Genomic DNA, 15448 nt, shown 5'->3' on the forward strand with positions numbered 1-15448 from the left:
TGCTGCTAATGTAGCATGATTAAGAAACAGTTTTCAGTGTTTCTCGTGTTTGAATTTCGCTTGTGCTTTGTTCAAAACTTCAAAAAAGTCCACTTACAGCACTTTGCTTCTTGCTATCTCGTATCAGTTATTGAGAACTTAATTTTTACTTTTAAAAGTTAATTATTTCCAAGAAACTGGGAATACTTTGGAACCTTGGATTCTAAACTTGAAAGAACTGTAGAAACCATTAGAAATAACCATTTTTAGTGTTGATTAAATCCAAGAAGTTTGGAATAGTTCAGTTTAGAATTCTATACTTGGGATGAAAGTCTAAACCTTTTCTTGTACAGAGTTTTCTACTATGATTATGTTTTATATTTAATTGTAATGTGAGAAATAAATAATTTATCTGTAATGAAATATGCAGCCCTATTAAGTATTTCTGATGGGAAATAATAGTTGGCAAATGAAACAATTTAATTTTAGAATAACTTAACAACTATAAAATATAACATTAGTTGTTACATGAGTGAGTTGTGTTACTTTAATAAGTAACGCAACACAAACTGGCATAAAATAAACTGGCATTATTAGAGGCAATTCTCTTTAGTGGAATTTTTATGTAAGAATGTTTATTGATTTTTTAGTTTTCGGAACTGACTGGTAAAGCACCCTCTGATAGATACTATAAACAGTTTTAAAAATAATTATTTGATATTTAGTAACTACACCTTTTGCTGCTATCACGGTTTGGATGTGGCCTGGCATGCTTTCAATACATGATATGGCTGCTTGTTGCAGTCTCAGTGTACTGTGCCATGCTTTGATGATATGCTCCATCACACTCACTAGAAGAAGCTTGTAACTTGAAATTTTAATGGACACTGACGTCTGTCACATTTAAAGTAATAATAAAAAAAATTAATTTGAATTTTGACCTCTTGTATTCAAATTATGTTTTTCGCAATCACAAGTGTGTATGTGTGTATGTAGGCGTGTGTGTTTATGTGTGTGTGGGGGTATGTGTGTTTGTGTGTAGGGTATGTGTATGTGTGTGTAGGCATGTGTGTTTGTGTCTGTGTGCAGGTATGAGTGTGTGGGTAGTTGTGTGTATGAGTGTTTGTGTGTGGTGGGGAATGTATGTGTGTGTAGGCATATGTGTTTGTGTCTATGTGCAGGCATAAGTGTGATGAGTGTGTGGGTAGTTGTGTGTAAGCATGAGTGTGATGAGTGTGTGGGTAGTTGTGTGTGTATGTGTAGGTGTCTGTATGTGTTTGTGTATGTGTCTGTAGGTGTATGTATTTGTGTGTGCATGTGTGTGTAGTTGTGTATGCGCATGTGTGTAGCATATGGATGCAACCTGGAGACGGTTAGGAGCAGCGTCGTGAGGAGCCGGTCGACGGTGGTGCTGCAGAGGGAGGCGGGGGGGGGGGGGGAATAAAATGATAGCACATCAAAACAGTTAAGTGAGAACAATAAGCAATCGTGATTGCTCAATAATAATAAAAGGTAAAGAGTGTTGCCAGAATAAAATTTAAACTTTTAAATAAACTTTAAAATGTGTTCAAATAATAAAACTACGTAAGAACAATTAAAACAATAAAAACACAGAAAAGTTTTTGAGTATAATAATTTAACCACCCTCTGTAGCTATGCTAGTGATGCTAATCAGGATTTAATAGTTATATTCCCCAACATGCCTGGGGCATTTAAAAGTTTTTATCAAACAAGTAATTTTTGCTCTTACTTGCTCGTATATGAATAGCTTATATGTTATCCTGCGGGGAGAGGGAAAGCATTTTTTATTTGCATGCTATGATGAATGCATACAACACTTCATACATTTTCTACTGGCTACTTATGTTCATTTTGTGTTTATAACATTCGGCCACCATTAAAGCGTTGATTTGAGATTCCCGAGTTGACACATAAGGTGCGTACAGTGTCATTTATTTTTACTTCAAGCAAATTTAATTAGCTTCTTGATTAATATATTAGTGGTAGATATTTGTATATTTTGGCGTGTTTCTATTATGCAATTTAATAAAATGTTTGTGCATGCGAAAGTTTTGCTCAAACATGTATTTTCTAGTCCATCATGCTCGATAAGGCCTGTAAAAATGTTGGGATTTTCAGATCTCTTACTATACATAGTTAAAAATATCTAAACTGAAGTCTAAGATCTTTGTAATGTCTTTAAACTATGAGATTAAATAGGAAATATTAAAATTTCACAATTCTTTTTACACCATTCCTCTAACTCTAGGTAATTCTGACAGGGAGTGCCCAACCCCCCAAGCAGGGGAGGCATTTCATTTGGGGGGTTGAGTTTCTTAAATATGTGTTACCACAATGCGGTCCCAAACTCACATTAGCTAACAGGAAGTTGTCATAAAATCGGTTTAATGTGAATAAAAATTAGTGTTTAGAAACAATTAAAATTTTGATTCACTTTCTAATAAGTTATCATTCAAAACATCTCGATACTGAAGTTTTTATTCTTTATGGAAAAGTTTTAATGCATGATTTTTGGAATTCGGAAGAGCAGGGAATCGTGTTACTAATCTATCAGTGCCCAGTGTCGTGCTGTTTTGCCAGTACAGCTAAATAGAAAACATTGTAAAAAAGCTCATGCCCTTTAGCATGTATGCAGGGTTCGTACGGGTCATGGAAATCCTGGAAAGTCATGGAAAAAAAATAACAGAATTTCAGACCTGGAAAAGTCATGGAAAATTGAAATTTTCATTGAAAGTCATGGAAATTTATTTCAAGTCATGGAAAAATGTCCTGGGCAAAGAGAAAGGAACAGTAACGAAAGGAGCATTAGAAATCTTGAGTGATTTAACAGTACAGCACATAAAAGCTATTAAAAGTGGAAAATTGAACGATCCAAAAATCAAATCTGAATTTTGGAATCTCATTGCATCCACTTCTATCGCAGCCGCTTGCCATTTTTTACGATGTGATTTTACTGCCTGGACATCACTTATTTTGAATTTTCTGTTATTTTCAACACTTCTTACGTTTCATATTCTGTAGTAGCAAAGTTTCACGCTCTTAGTTTTGCCACGCCCACTCAAAAAAAAGCAATTCAATTGCATGTGAGTTCGACTCCATCACTCGTAAGAACTTTATTATTAAATTTATCAGAGTTTATCTTAATTTGTTGAATGTTTTAGAAAATAAAGATCTTAAGTCAGGCGATAGATTACAGAAAAAGAGGAATTCTAATGCTCTAAAACACAAGAGCCCAACATACGGCACGCAAAACTAATCCATGCGACCCATTGCTACGTTCAATGTCGGGAATTAAACGTGTTTTGGAATTTCTGTACCTATTAATTTATATGCATTTGAAAATATGCAAATTTGTAAACAAAACAAATATAATTTTGAATCAGAAGATTGATTCATTACTGAATGTTTTTTTCAAAAAAGATCTGGTTTGGAAACGTAAAGAACTAAACTATGTGGCTTTACTTTAAAGAACCAAATACTGTCAAGTTACGTGGATGCTTAAAGGCACTGTTGACACTAAAAGGTAACTTTTGAAGCAAATTTATTGAAACTTAGTAATGACTCATTCAACCTTTGTCCCATCCAATATCATTCTGCCTGTTTCTAAAAAAATATCAGACATTTAAGCATCATCATATTTGCTTCACTGCATTTTTACTTTACTTAAATTTATATGATGAAGACAAATAAGAATAGTTTAGTTTTTAAGAGTGCACTTATATTTTTTCCATAACGAGTAAGTGCTTCAATGAGGCTGTGGCATTCATATAGACGTTTTGCTCAAAATGGGACTATTCGGCGCGAAACCCATTTCGGCGCGACCCATTTCAGTACGAGCTGTTCAAAAATCGAAATTGTCTGCTTACAAACATGCCAAAGATTGCTTCAAAATTCAAGGTATCTTTTGTTTTTAAGTTTTGTAAAAAGTTTTATGCAGTAATATTTTTAAAGATGTATTTTGTTTTCTTTTTTATTATTAGTTGATAAAATATAAGTTTAAAAACATCTTCATAATTTTTCGAAGTAGATAAGTTAGGAGACAGCATTGAAATTTTTCTATGACATTTAAATATAAAACTCATTAAATTTAAATTGATTTTTTTTTCGCTGCTGATCATTAATTTGTGCACTTGCTTAAATATCTTTTATGTAAAAAAATTAAAAACTGTCAACTAATAATAAGATGAATTTTTATATTTGTCATTGGAAAAAGTTAACGTGCTGAGAAAATCACCCGTAACCCTGCTCTCTATAAAGATTTAAGTTGTGAAGAAACACAAAACAGTTCAGCATTGATAAAAAAAAAATAAATAAATAAATAAATAAATAAATAAAAATTGACAAAGAGGTAGGACCTGTACTGGCATCATTTGCTAATTTTTCAAGATATTTTCCTTATATTATTGCTGTAAAACATACGTGGATCACATATGCTCCCTCCCCCCCCCCCACTGTAATTTTAAAAATTAATTTTGACTAGCTTCTAGAGCGCCAAATTCACATACTTCTTTCAGAAATCTTTTTTTTTATTTGAACTAAAATTTCTAAAATTCACAAAGTTCAAAATGCAAAAATCTGGCGCTGAAACGGCCAGTGCCGAAACGATCAGCGCCGAAACCGTCGCGCGAAATCGTAACAAACCCGTTTTGCTAATGCTCATTTCCAAATATTACCAAGTTTGAGATTAAATAGTGCTGCTCTCTTCGTGTAACGAGGTCATGAAAATTTTCATTGAAGTCATGAAAAAGTCTTGGAAAAGTCATGGAATTTTTTTATCCAAATAGAGTATGAACCCTGTGTATGGTTTCGTTTGAATTTTTTGCCCATTGTGCTTCGAAAATAATTCCCTAACCTCCTGAGACATAAAAACAATTATTTCTCTACTAGCTGAGTTGATTGGAATAGTTAAAAAATAATTCAAGTAACAAAGTTATGTTGGAAAACTCTTTTTATATCTTGCTCTTCAAAATCACCCAGGCAACTTCAAAAATTGTGAGGGCATAATTTTTCATCATTGAATAATCTAGTCTCATCGACGCTCTCAGCTTCAATGAGATGTCATCCGCCTCCAGCTCTATTATTCACTATTCCCAGACTGATGAGTCCGTAACAAGGACGAAATTGCAGTCTCTGAATGTGATAACCGGTCTTGTCGGTATATGCTTGTAATTTTTTTTTTTGCCTCATGCTAAACATCTTACTCATAATTAAAACATTTCATTTTTCGTTTTCAAAATCCAATCCAGATAATATAGAGCTAACCATACAGAAAAATAATTATCATAAAATCTTGTGTTAATTTCACTCGAAACTTTTTTTTTTTTTTGCACGTTTTAAAAATTGACTTGGAGGAAATTTTTTTTTGAAAAGTTTCACGCTTGATTGAAATATACATCTAATGTAAAATCTATTTTCAGTTTCAATTGTAGATTGAACTATATATCGTCCAAAAATTAACTGTAGCGGATTGAAGATGTTTTAATAGAGTAAAGCATTTTTCAAAAACTTTCCTCAATACAAATTGAATAAAAATTCAAACGAAGTCATACATGCTAAAGGGCATGAGCTTTTTACCATTGAAAGAATCGTTTTGCAATAATTCTTCCATTCGTCAAATCACTGCTTTGAAGTTATCAAGAAATGTTTTTATGGTTTTAACTCTTGAAGCCATCTTGTGTCACTCCAAGATTGCATAACTATAGAGCCTCATAAAAGGTATTTGTTGATAAGTTTTTTTTAATACAATAATTACATGCATTTTTAAGAAGTTTCTATGAAAGCATATAATGCATTGAGCAGCTGAAACGTGTTTCTACCAGAAGAAAGCGATGAACTTTCATTAAACAAATATACACTTAAAAAATAAGCGTGAAAGTGAATAAAATATTAAGGAATTTTCTTGTGAAAACCTTGCAGCCACACCACTTTGCATGAGCCTCTCATATTGGACATACCATCGTTACACTGGGCACACAAGTATGAAATATTTAGCCTATATGAGGAAATGTCTTCTTCTCTATCAGCTTTCTATGTTCTAAAAAGGCCAGAAAATACTTCATGAATTTCTAAGTCATCATCCAAATAAAGAAAAACACTTTTTCTAGTCTGGGAATGTGTCGAGTTTCATAAAATAGTTATTGAGAACCAGTGAGATTTTTTTTAATGAACATTGATTTCCGACTTACATAATTTGGGGGTGCGACCGCCCCTCTTGACCCCCTTATTTGCCGTCCCTGCCCCCAAGAGCAACCCTTCTCAAATCACGAAGCCCCCCCTGCCCCCACCAAAATTGGAGATCCCTTCAAAAAAAATATCCCATGAAACAACCCCCCCCAAAAAAAAAAAATTTCAATGGCACAGTCTGAGTCATGACCCCTCCCCCTAGATGGGAACCCCTGATTCTGATCTTAGTAAAATTAGCCCTATAGAAGTTCTTTAGCAGATTTCAAGATTTTCTGACACTTTTTCACAAGTTTACTCATAAATAAATGAGCTTTTTCACCTCAAGGGGTTAAATTAAAAAAAAAAAAACTTCCTTGATTGATTTAATTTAATTTGTTTGTACTTTAATTTTTTCTAGGAGATTTGATGAATGAAAACCAGGTGCTGGAATGGTTAATGAAAGAGAAAAATGAAGATACCATTGAAAATATCAACAGAGAAATGTTATTCAAACTCATTGAAGACCATGAGTTCCTTGCAGTATATTTTTGTAAGTTGAAATCAAGCTATTTAAGTGAGTTTAAACAATTATAATTTTAATTAGTGATAAAAGTAGTAGACATTGCACATCCAAACACGGCTTTGTGCATTTGCAAATTGTTCAAGAAGAAAAAAATGTTGTCACTTTGAATTTATACTTCACTTAAATTGAAAGTACTTAGATTCCAATATTAATTTGAAAGTGCTTTGTGTAATGTATCACTTTTGTCATTTATTTTAATTATAGCTTACTTGTTCATTTCTATCTATTGGGTTTAAAGGTGCAGAGGACTTGGTAAACATTTTTTGGTGTTTGAATTTTTTGGTCACAAAATCAGCAATCTCTTTAATAACTTTTGTTTTTAAAAAATATAATAAAACAGTTAGAAAATTTTAGAAATATAATTATAAATTAAATTTTTTTTTCACTTAAAAAATAGACAAAGATTAACAAATTAAATAACAGTTTCTTTATAGTGCAGGTTTATTTTTATTTCTAATCGAATTTTAGGAATAGGTTGGAATTCCACTTATATGTTGTGTTTAATTTGCATTTCAGACCTTGAAAATGACAAAGAAAGTGAGAACGTTGCAGTCCATTTAGAAAAAATTGATGATGATTGCAGTGAATATGATGTGCATCTTGTAAAAATGACAGATAAAGTAATGGCTAAAAAGCATGGTGTTAAAAATCCACCCGGCCTTGTGTTTTTCAGAAATGGAAATGCAATTAAGTATCCAGGTAATTTACTTAAGTGTATTTAAAATCAGTTATAAAATAAATGGAGAGAGGAATTACTAAAGGGGGGTTGGGGGAAACCTAACCTGGCAGCAGTGTGATGGTTACACAAATCCTAATCAAAGCTTTAGGATTCTGCCAGATTAGGTTTGCTAGTGTAAAAACCTTTTTGCATTCTAGTTGGAGTCGTGAATTGTCAATACTTTAATACAATCGTGTCATATTAGCTGGGCAACTTTTTCAGCTTTATGAAATAAGATTAGTTATTTATTATATTGAAATAAAATCTAGTGAGTAATAATAAAATCTTGAATGTTGATAGAAAACATACTAGCTCCTCTTATTAATTAGTGCATAAACTTTATACATTGAAGGCATCTAGGTCTTCAAAGATCAGACCTTTTTCTTAAAAGAAAAATAATGAATTCAAGCAACTCCTTTTGAGACCTCGTATATCGATTCAGCAAGCAGTGTTAACTGACAGCTAAAGCAGATGATGACACAAATGATGAAAGAGCCTTACAGACTGACAAGACTGATGAAAGATTCATTTGATGAAAGAGAATTACTGTAAGATTTTAATGCACTGAGGAGTTAAAGGTAAGTTGGAGCTAAAATCTTTTGACATCATCTCAAGGTTTTGGTTCTTGTGAAGAGTCAAAGGAGTTGCGGAAGGGTAGGTTAGGTAGGTACCTTAAATTGGGCAGTTGAAGTTTAACATTATTATTGGTTGAATGACCTCTAAAAAATTCGGGACATAACCTCAAAAATCAAGACAGATGGCCACAATATAGTCCTCTCTTCCAAGTTAAAGCTCAATTTTACTTGTTATGAAATAATAGCATGACAAAATATAAAACACACTTATTAAGTGCTTTCTTTTAAATACACGAGTCAATCAATTTTATCATTTTTTGGTTGACTGTTGATTTTGAACTTTTAAAAGTGGAGAGGCAAAAAAGCTTTTTCTTTAGCACCAAGTACATGTGGGTACATGCTTGTTTAATCTGTGGACCCGCTAGTCATGTGGGTGGTCATTTTACTGTTCTTTAGGTAATTGGAGTCAAGACTTAAAAAACTTGTTCGTTTACAGCAGTAAAAAAGAAAATTACCAAACTTAATTCTTTTTTAACTGGCCACAAACATTTTCAAATTGAATATTTTTTTTTAGTTTTAATACTATTAGCTACACCCTTTTTTTTTTTTTAATAAAGGCATTAAGCATTTTACAAGCAGTAAGAAGAGAGAAATAGATTTTTTTTTTCGTTTTAATTCTTTTATTATTTTATTTTATTATTTCTTATATTTTTATTTTATTTATTTGTTTTCAGCAAAATTATTTTCTTCTGTTTTTTCCAAAATTGAATGTTTACCCATATGGGCTGTTTGTAAATTTTCACGTACGTCATCCCATAACTTGTTAAATTTAACATTGTTGAATGTGTGCAAAGGATGGTGCATTTACTACAAAAAAAAAAAAAAAAAAAAAAAAGAAAAAAAAAATCTAGCATGGATATAAAAGACTAGGAAAAGTTTCACCATTATTCAGCTCTGTACCAAATTGTAGAGTTGGAGATGACTGTTGACACCATCTCTTGATGTTGATGGTTAATCCAGTTATTGTCATTCTGTGTCAAGCACAATGATGTCATGGCATTGACTTGGTGGTGGCAAAGTGCCTCCATGTTGGATAGCAAACAACAAACAAACTGAAACCATTTTGGGAACTTCTTGGATAGTTGAGATTTATCTGAGTGTCTGGTTTATATATATATATACTAGTTAGACATTTTTCTTTAATTTTAAACTCATGATTCTTTTCATTTGTTCTTTCTAGGAAAACTGAAAGATGAAGAGGAAGTTTTGGAATGGCTGACTAGTCCTGAAAATATGGCAGTTAGCGACATTATTGAGAAAGTTAACAAAAGGATGTTTGAGAGGATTTTACACAGATTTGACTATGTTGCAGTTTTTTTCTGTTAGTTTATTTTTAAATGATGAGTATTATGCTATTTAAATTGTTTTAATCATAATTTGTTATTGTTATTTCGTTACCTTTTTATTTGTACTTATTTATCTATTTATTTAATTAACCCTCCTGGCGGCAAACCCAAGTATACTTGAGCTAGCCTGTGGATTTTATCATTTGGTGGGTGTGAACCTGCCTCTAGGAGTGTTAAGTGAAAGGTCAGGTTTCGTATGCTCCGGGAAAACCTGGAATTTTCAGGGAAAATGACGTAGTTAAAAATGTCGGGGAAAAGTCGGGGAATTTTCCAATTTTGCCCCTCAAATTTATTTTTTCTAATTTTTCCCCAGGGAATTTTGTGTCATGAGATCCAATCTTTGTTTTCCTCGATGTTTCCTGAAAAAAATTGTAAAAATTTTGAGGCAAAATGGTGCTGGCAATAAAAAAAGTGGCGACCCAAAAAAAAAAAAAAAAAAACTTTCGTAGTCGCCATTTTTGTCCCTCAATAGTTCCCAAGAAAAAATTCCTCGGGTGAACAGGAGTTGTGCGCAAACTCAACAGGGGCAAAGACAAATTACTGCTTCGGAAGCACAAGCTTGAGTATGGGAAGATCTATCGAGGAAAATCGTTTTTTTTTTTTTTAAATCGGAAATTCTTTTTAGCTACTTGTGAAACATAGTCGCCGTTTTTGGTCATTCACAAGATGGAGGTAGACATGATGCTGAAATATCTTAAGTTTCCAAAAACAAAGCAGAATTGGATGTTTTCTTTAACTGCAACTAACTAAAATAACGCAAAATGTGCTGTAAATTGTGTGTGTGTTTTTTTTAATTTGTAATTTTCTTGAGAAATGAAAACTTTTGTTCATAAAACTTAATATTATCCTCATTGCCTTGGAGGCAAGTGTGCTAAAAAGTTTCAACTGAATGGTAGTTTCATGAAGATTTATTATTTTAAAATTGTTTTCATGCTACAAATTCAAAAAATTATTTCTTAATTTTTGGCTTAGCCGCCATATTTGATCATTCCCAAGATGACAGTACAAGACTTTTTAAGTGCCAAGGTTTCTGAAAATGGCATTGGAGGTTTATTGCAATGCGAACTATTGATAACAACGTAAAATGTGAGTTTTTTTTCAGATAATTTGTAATTATTTTCTGGAAAAATATAAAATTTTATCTCCAAATCATTTTTTTAATTCTAATTGATTTAGGCGCCTATGTGCTAAAAACTGACTCTTTTGTCTTAATTGTAGTTTTCTAAGGATTTTCAATTATTTATAACTACTTTTAAGCTACAAATTTAAAAATCTTCTTATTATCTTAAATTTTTCACATAGTCGCCATATTTGGTTGTTTGCAAAATTTATGTAGACGTAAATTAATTAAAACAGACTTTACAACAAAACGCTAATGTGCATAACACATGGCATTGAAGAAACACTAAAATAAGTTGAAAGTACTTGGTTTTCAACAAGTTGTAAACAAATGAAGACAATTTTGAACAAAATGTTTTTTTAAAAAAAATTAAATTTTGACAGTAAATTACAAGATTTTTTTAATTCTAATTGATTTAGACGCCTATGTGCTAAAAACTGACTCTTTTGTCTTAATTGTAGTTTTCTAAGGTTAGACTTTAAAAATTTTTAATTATTTTGAAAATACAGTGAAGCACCGTTTATACGTTTTTGAAGTGACTCTATGAAAAAAGTGTACAAATGAAAAAATGTAGGCATTCGTTAATGTGTATTAGACTCTACAGGGACCAATTTAAAAAATGTGTAATTGATAAAAACGTATAAAAGAGAAATGTATAAATGGTGCTTCACTGTATTGTTATTTAAACTTAATTTTGCATGAAGCGAGTAACCTGGAATTTTCTAAAAAACAACCTGGAAAAGTCAGGGATTTTTTTTTTTCACCACAAGTGTATGATGAACCCTGAAGGTGTTTTTTAAAAGAATTATTGCAATAAAATTATTTAAAGAAAACATTTTTGATTAAATGAAATGTTTAAAGAATGCTCTATTTTAGTAGCAGTTAAAAAAAATATTAGTTGATGATGTGTAAAGTTTGCTTTCACTTGCAATTAAAAATAATTAATATCTTTAAAAAAAAATTTAGATTCAAAAGTTGGTTGCAAAACATGTGCCAAAGTCCTGGATGAATTGGAGAAGGTTGATTCTGAAGCAGAAGCAGAAGGAATTCATATTGTAAAAATTGATGACAGTAGTTTTGCGAAAAAGTATGGAGTTTTTGCCTTTCCTGCAATACTGTTTTTCAGAGGTCCTGAAGCTGAGCCTATAATATATGCTGGTTTGTATTATGATTTTTTTTTCTAAATTTTCTTTTAAAGACATCATATAAAATAATTTATTGGGTGTATTAAAATGTTGTTTCATTTTATTTCATTTGCAGTTATGTTTCTATTTAAATGTTTGTGGTTTAGATTTGCTCTAATAGATTTAAATGGAGCAGTGTAAGCTATCTAGAAGTCTACATACAACGATTTGTTAAATGTCTACAAAAGTTGCACATCTGAAAAAATTAAGAGGATTTTGGATAAATTGAAATAAATCATAGAATTTAAAACAATAGTAATCAGAGTTTTAATAAAATTTAAATCATGCAAGCTTATAGGGAAAATTTTTGGTTTTAAATCTTAAGGAAATCGGGATTTTATATTAAAAATTTTTTTTTTCTTTTAACTTGTGTTAAATGTGAAAATGTTAATCTATCTATATTCACTGCTACAAGGAAATGTGACTCTCTTTAATCGCTTTGACGTGTATTTTTCTACCAATTGAACTATCTTGATCAAATTTGCTACTTGTCTTGTAACATTGAAAAATAGATCCCCCCCCCTGCCATCTTCCAATGGTTGCAAACACTGAATCTCCTATTAGTTCTTTATTTTAACGTAATATTACCTTGAAATGTTGTTTGGTGCCATTTGAAAGATAAATATATTTATTGAACTGTCCTCAAAACTAGTTTTGATATTAGATAGTTTTCAAACCAAAAGCTGAGTTGTAATCTTTGGTGGCCATCGAAATGTAGAAAATTAATATGAAAATGAATAGAAATTACTACTTCAGCAGACTTGTTGGCCCTTGGAACAGCATTCCAGAAAAAAACAGTAGAAAACAAGGGCTATCTTCACTGGGGATTGATAAATTGACTAGAACCAGCATAGCTGTGCCCAGAGCCTGTTTCTGGGCACCACTTTCATGTTTCTAGTGCTTGATGGTTTTGTTTCATGTACTACATACGCTTATGCATTATTGATTATAGTTTTAAAAAAATTTGGGAGCTTGCAGTTGTCTTAATTTAACTCCGATTGTTTAGCCACCCTGTACTTTTAAAGTATTGAATCTTGTTCAAGGAGAGATACAAGGAAGGGGCGATCAGCCGTCCCTTGAGATACCATGCATCAGCAATTTTTCGGAATTGAAGTCCTAAAATGCAAGTGTAGGCTCCTTTTGTAGACAGGAAAAGGAATAGGGTTCAAATCTCCTTTCCAGAAACTTTTCAGAGTTGAAGTTTCAAAAAAGCAATTATTGACCATCTTTGGCAACGTTATGAGGATAATAAGTTTGGAAAAACTTGCAAAGTTTAAGTTATAAAGACAAGATTGTAGAAGTCTCGGGTAATGTTAAGGGAAAGAATGGGTTCAGTGATTATTCTCTGGTAATTATTCGAAACTGAACTTTCAAAAAGCACAATTTTAGACGATCTTCGATAATGTTAGAGGTAGGTTCTTTTGATATATATTTCTTAGAGTTCCTCTTTCAACAGAAAAAGAAGGAATAATTTCAGAGACCTTCTTGGCTAAATCTCAATATTTTAGTTGTTTTACCTAAAAATACTCCCCTCCCCCCCCCCCCCGCCAAGCATGTATAAACCAGATAAGTAGTAAGAGAGGTCAGTTAAAATATCAACCGCCTCCTCCTTGAAAACTTTCTGGATCGGTCCTTGATCTTGATTATCAAACAATCTCTTTTCTAAAGTATTAATTTTTCCCATGTTAGTGTTTTTTAAATTGTAACACTTCACTAAAACTTGTAAATAGTATGAATCATTGTAAAATAACTTTTCAGGTGATATGAAAAATGGCGACAGGATGCTTGACTGGCTTCTTACCCAGAAAGATCCAAGTGCTGATATCATTGAAGAAATTGAAGGAGATGAATTAAGGAATATGATTGAAACTGCAGATCACCTTGCCGTCTTTTTCTGTAAGCAGCATTTGAAAATGCATTACAAAATCAAATCTAAGCTCTTTTATTTTTGGTTACACTTATGGTGTTGCTCTGGTAAAAAAGAAACTTAATCTTGGGTGGGTTCATTAATGTTTACTTTAAAAGGTTGGTTGGTACAATTTTTGGTTTGGTACAATGTCAATTATCATCATCAGCAAAGCTTACTTTTAAAACACCAATGTTGATAAATGGAATCAATTAATCTTCTGCCCATCTAAAGTCAACTTACCAAAACTATAGAACTGCCAACTATCTTTTACAATTACAACAGATCTTTTTATTTATTTTATATACTCAGTTTTCTTTTCTTTTGTTTATTTTGTTTTTAAAGCTTCTCTTTTCATTTTATTAACAAGAATAAAAAAGAAATGGTTTTCATTTATCATATGTTAAGACAAGTAATGCCAATGTAATAATGTTAGTCAATATAATATGTTTATCATTTATGTTAAGTAAGTTTAGGGAAATAAATACTTTTTAAAATTTGATCACTTATAGGATCAATTCCAAGAGCTTGTTGCCATTGCAAGATAATAATTTAAAAAAAAAAAAGACAGTAGAAATTATCTCACAAAAGATAATTTCAAAAAGAAGTATTGTAATTTAAAAATAATTTTTTTTTTCATTCAATGTATAAAAATGATGCAGCATTTTCTTCAACTTTTCATACTAAGATCAAGTGAATAGGGCACAATGGGGGTATAGGGTAGAAGGGAACATCCTCACAATCTTTTTGAACAATGAAATAAATATTAACTAACTGCGTCGCCCGGCTTTGCACTTTCTACCTTGAAAATAAAAGTTATATCAAGTGACGCGTGTTCAACAATCAGGCTTGAAAAAAAAAAGTAATAAAAATGAAAGTCAGTAAAATTTTGCGGCAGATTGCAGAAAAAACCCCCAGAAATGAAACATTTTAAATCCCCGGATTACAGTAAAAGCCTCAAAACAAAAACCAGAATTTTATTTCTTCATGCTCGAGAAAAAAATGGCAACAGATCTTTCTTCTCAATGATTTTCTTTACGCTACAAATTTTAATAAAAGCATTGTTATGGAAAGTTGAGTTGAAGCACTGAATAATAATTTGAATGAAGGAAAGCCTTTGAAAATTATGGATTTTATGTCGAAATTCAAGTATCATAATTAATAGGTTTTAATTGATACCTCCGCTAATTATTATTGGAGGATTATATTAAATAGCCAAACATAAGGACGGGAAAATTATGAATTTATCGATACCTGGTTCGATGGTCAGTTCACTGGCATTCGGGAGGAGTAACTCTTACATGCATAGGTACATACATAGGTACATACACTCAGTTTTTAATTATATAAGATTATCTCTAAGCTTGCATACGGTTCTTTTATGGAAATTATTTCTCTTCTTAACCTTTTAAATGCCGTATTTCAAATTTTTAATTTTTACTTTTAATTTTTTGCTTAAATGTCTCAATTTACCTCTAGTATAGCTAACCTAAACATGTTTTGGCGAAAAAAAATTTCTAAATAGGGTTTTCAGGATGTTCCCATTTGGGAACATCAGCGTTTGGAATGAAGTAAACGGGAGGATTGATCTCGAAATTTTATTACTTCGAAATGGATGAAAAAAATATGAATATTTTTGTTTATTTTACATACTATTATACTTTTCTCTTCTGAATGACACTTTTTCTTCCTTATTGTCCATGGTATTGGGGGGAAGCAAGATGAACGGAGTCTCTTTTCACATTCAATGCCCGTTTTCGCACGTTCTTCTGACAAACCGTACAACGTCATTAA

The 15448-nt window shown here is 31.7% G+C and overlaps 1 protein-coding gene across 1 annotated transcript in view; it reads left to right on the forward strand.

Moving 5' to 3' along the window:
• LOC129227940 (uncharacterized) overlaps window positions 1-15448 on the forward strand; it is a 94997-nt gene that overhangs the window by 48191 nt on the left and 31358 nt on the right. The window contains exons 23-27 of the mRNA XM_054862563.1: window positions 6581-6712; window positions 7262-7444; window positions 9279-9419; window positions 11531-11722; window positions 13507-13644. Coding sequence (XP_054718538.1) covers window positions 6581-6712; window positions 7262-7444; window positions 9279-9419; window positions 11531-11722; window positions 13507-13644 — 786 coding nt within the window. The remainder of the gene's footprint in view (window positions 1-6580; window positions 6713-7261; window positions 7445-9278; window positions 9420-11530; window positions 11723-13506; window positions 13645-15448) is intronic.

Source organism: Uloborus diversus, chromosome 8 (genome assembly GCF_026930045.1).
Source record: "Uloborus diversus isolate 005 chromosome 8, Udiv.v.3.1, whole genome shotgun sequence".
Classification (NCBI taxonomy): Eukaryota; Metazoa; Arthropoda; class Arachnida; order Araneae; family Uloboridae; genus Uloborus; species Uloborus diversus.